Source organism: Phaethon lepturus, unplaced genomic scaffold (genome assembly GCF_000687285.1).
Source record: "Phaethon lepturus isolate BGI_N335 unplaced genomic scaffold, ASM68728v1 scaffold32700, whole genome shotgun sequence".
Lineage (NCBI taxonomy): Eukaryota > Metazoa > Chordata > Aves > Phaethontiformes > Phaethontidae > Phaethon > Phaethon lepturus.
In genome coordinates this window covers 1,905-2,141 of record NW_010511724.1, presented here as the reverse complement: position 1 = coordinate 2,141, position 237 = coordinate 1,905, and the positions used below count along the sequence as shown (strand labels likewise).

The window sequence follows — 237 nt, the reverse complement described above, 5'->3', positions numbered from 1 at the left end:
CGGCCGTCAGCTGCGGGACGCAGGCCTCATCCTGCATCTGGCCCAGCACGTAACCGATCTCGTGGCGGAAGAGGGCGCTGCCGGAGCGCAGCCCTGTGGGGAGGAGGCGAGAGTGAGCCGCCACTGCCCCCAAACTGCGCTGCCATGTTTGGCCGGAGCCCCCCACCCAAAAGCCAGGGGAAGCTGTGGGGCAAGCTGGCCCGGTGGTTAGAACCGGCCGGTCTTGGGAAAAAACCC

General features: G+C 67.9%; 1 protein-coding gene across 1 annotated transcript in view; it reads right to left on the bottom strand.

The window, feature by feature from the left end:
* The window catches only part of DOHH (deoxyhypusine hydroxylase/monooxygenase), a 2,250-nt gene that overhangs the window by 214 nt on the left and 1,799 nt on the right, over positions 1 to 237 (bottom strand). The window contains 2 exon segments of the mRNA XM_010284923.1: position 1; positions 4 to 93. The exon segment at position 1 is cut by the window's left edge and continues 214 nt beyond it. Coding sequence (XP_010283225.1) covers position 1; positions 4 to 93 — 91 coding nt within the window.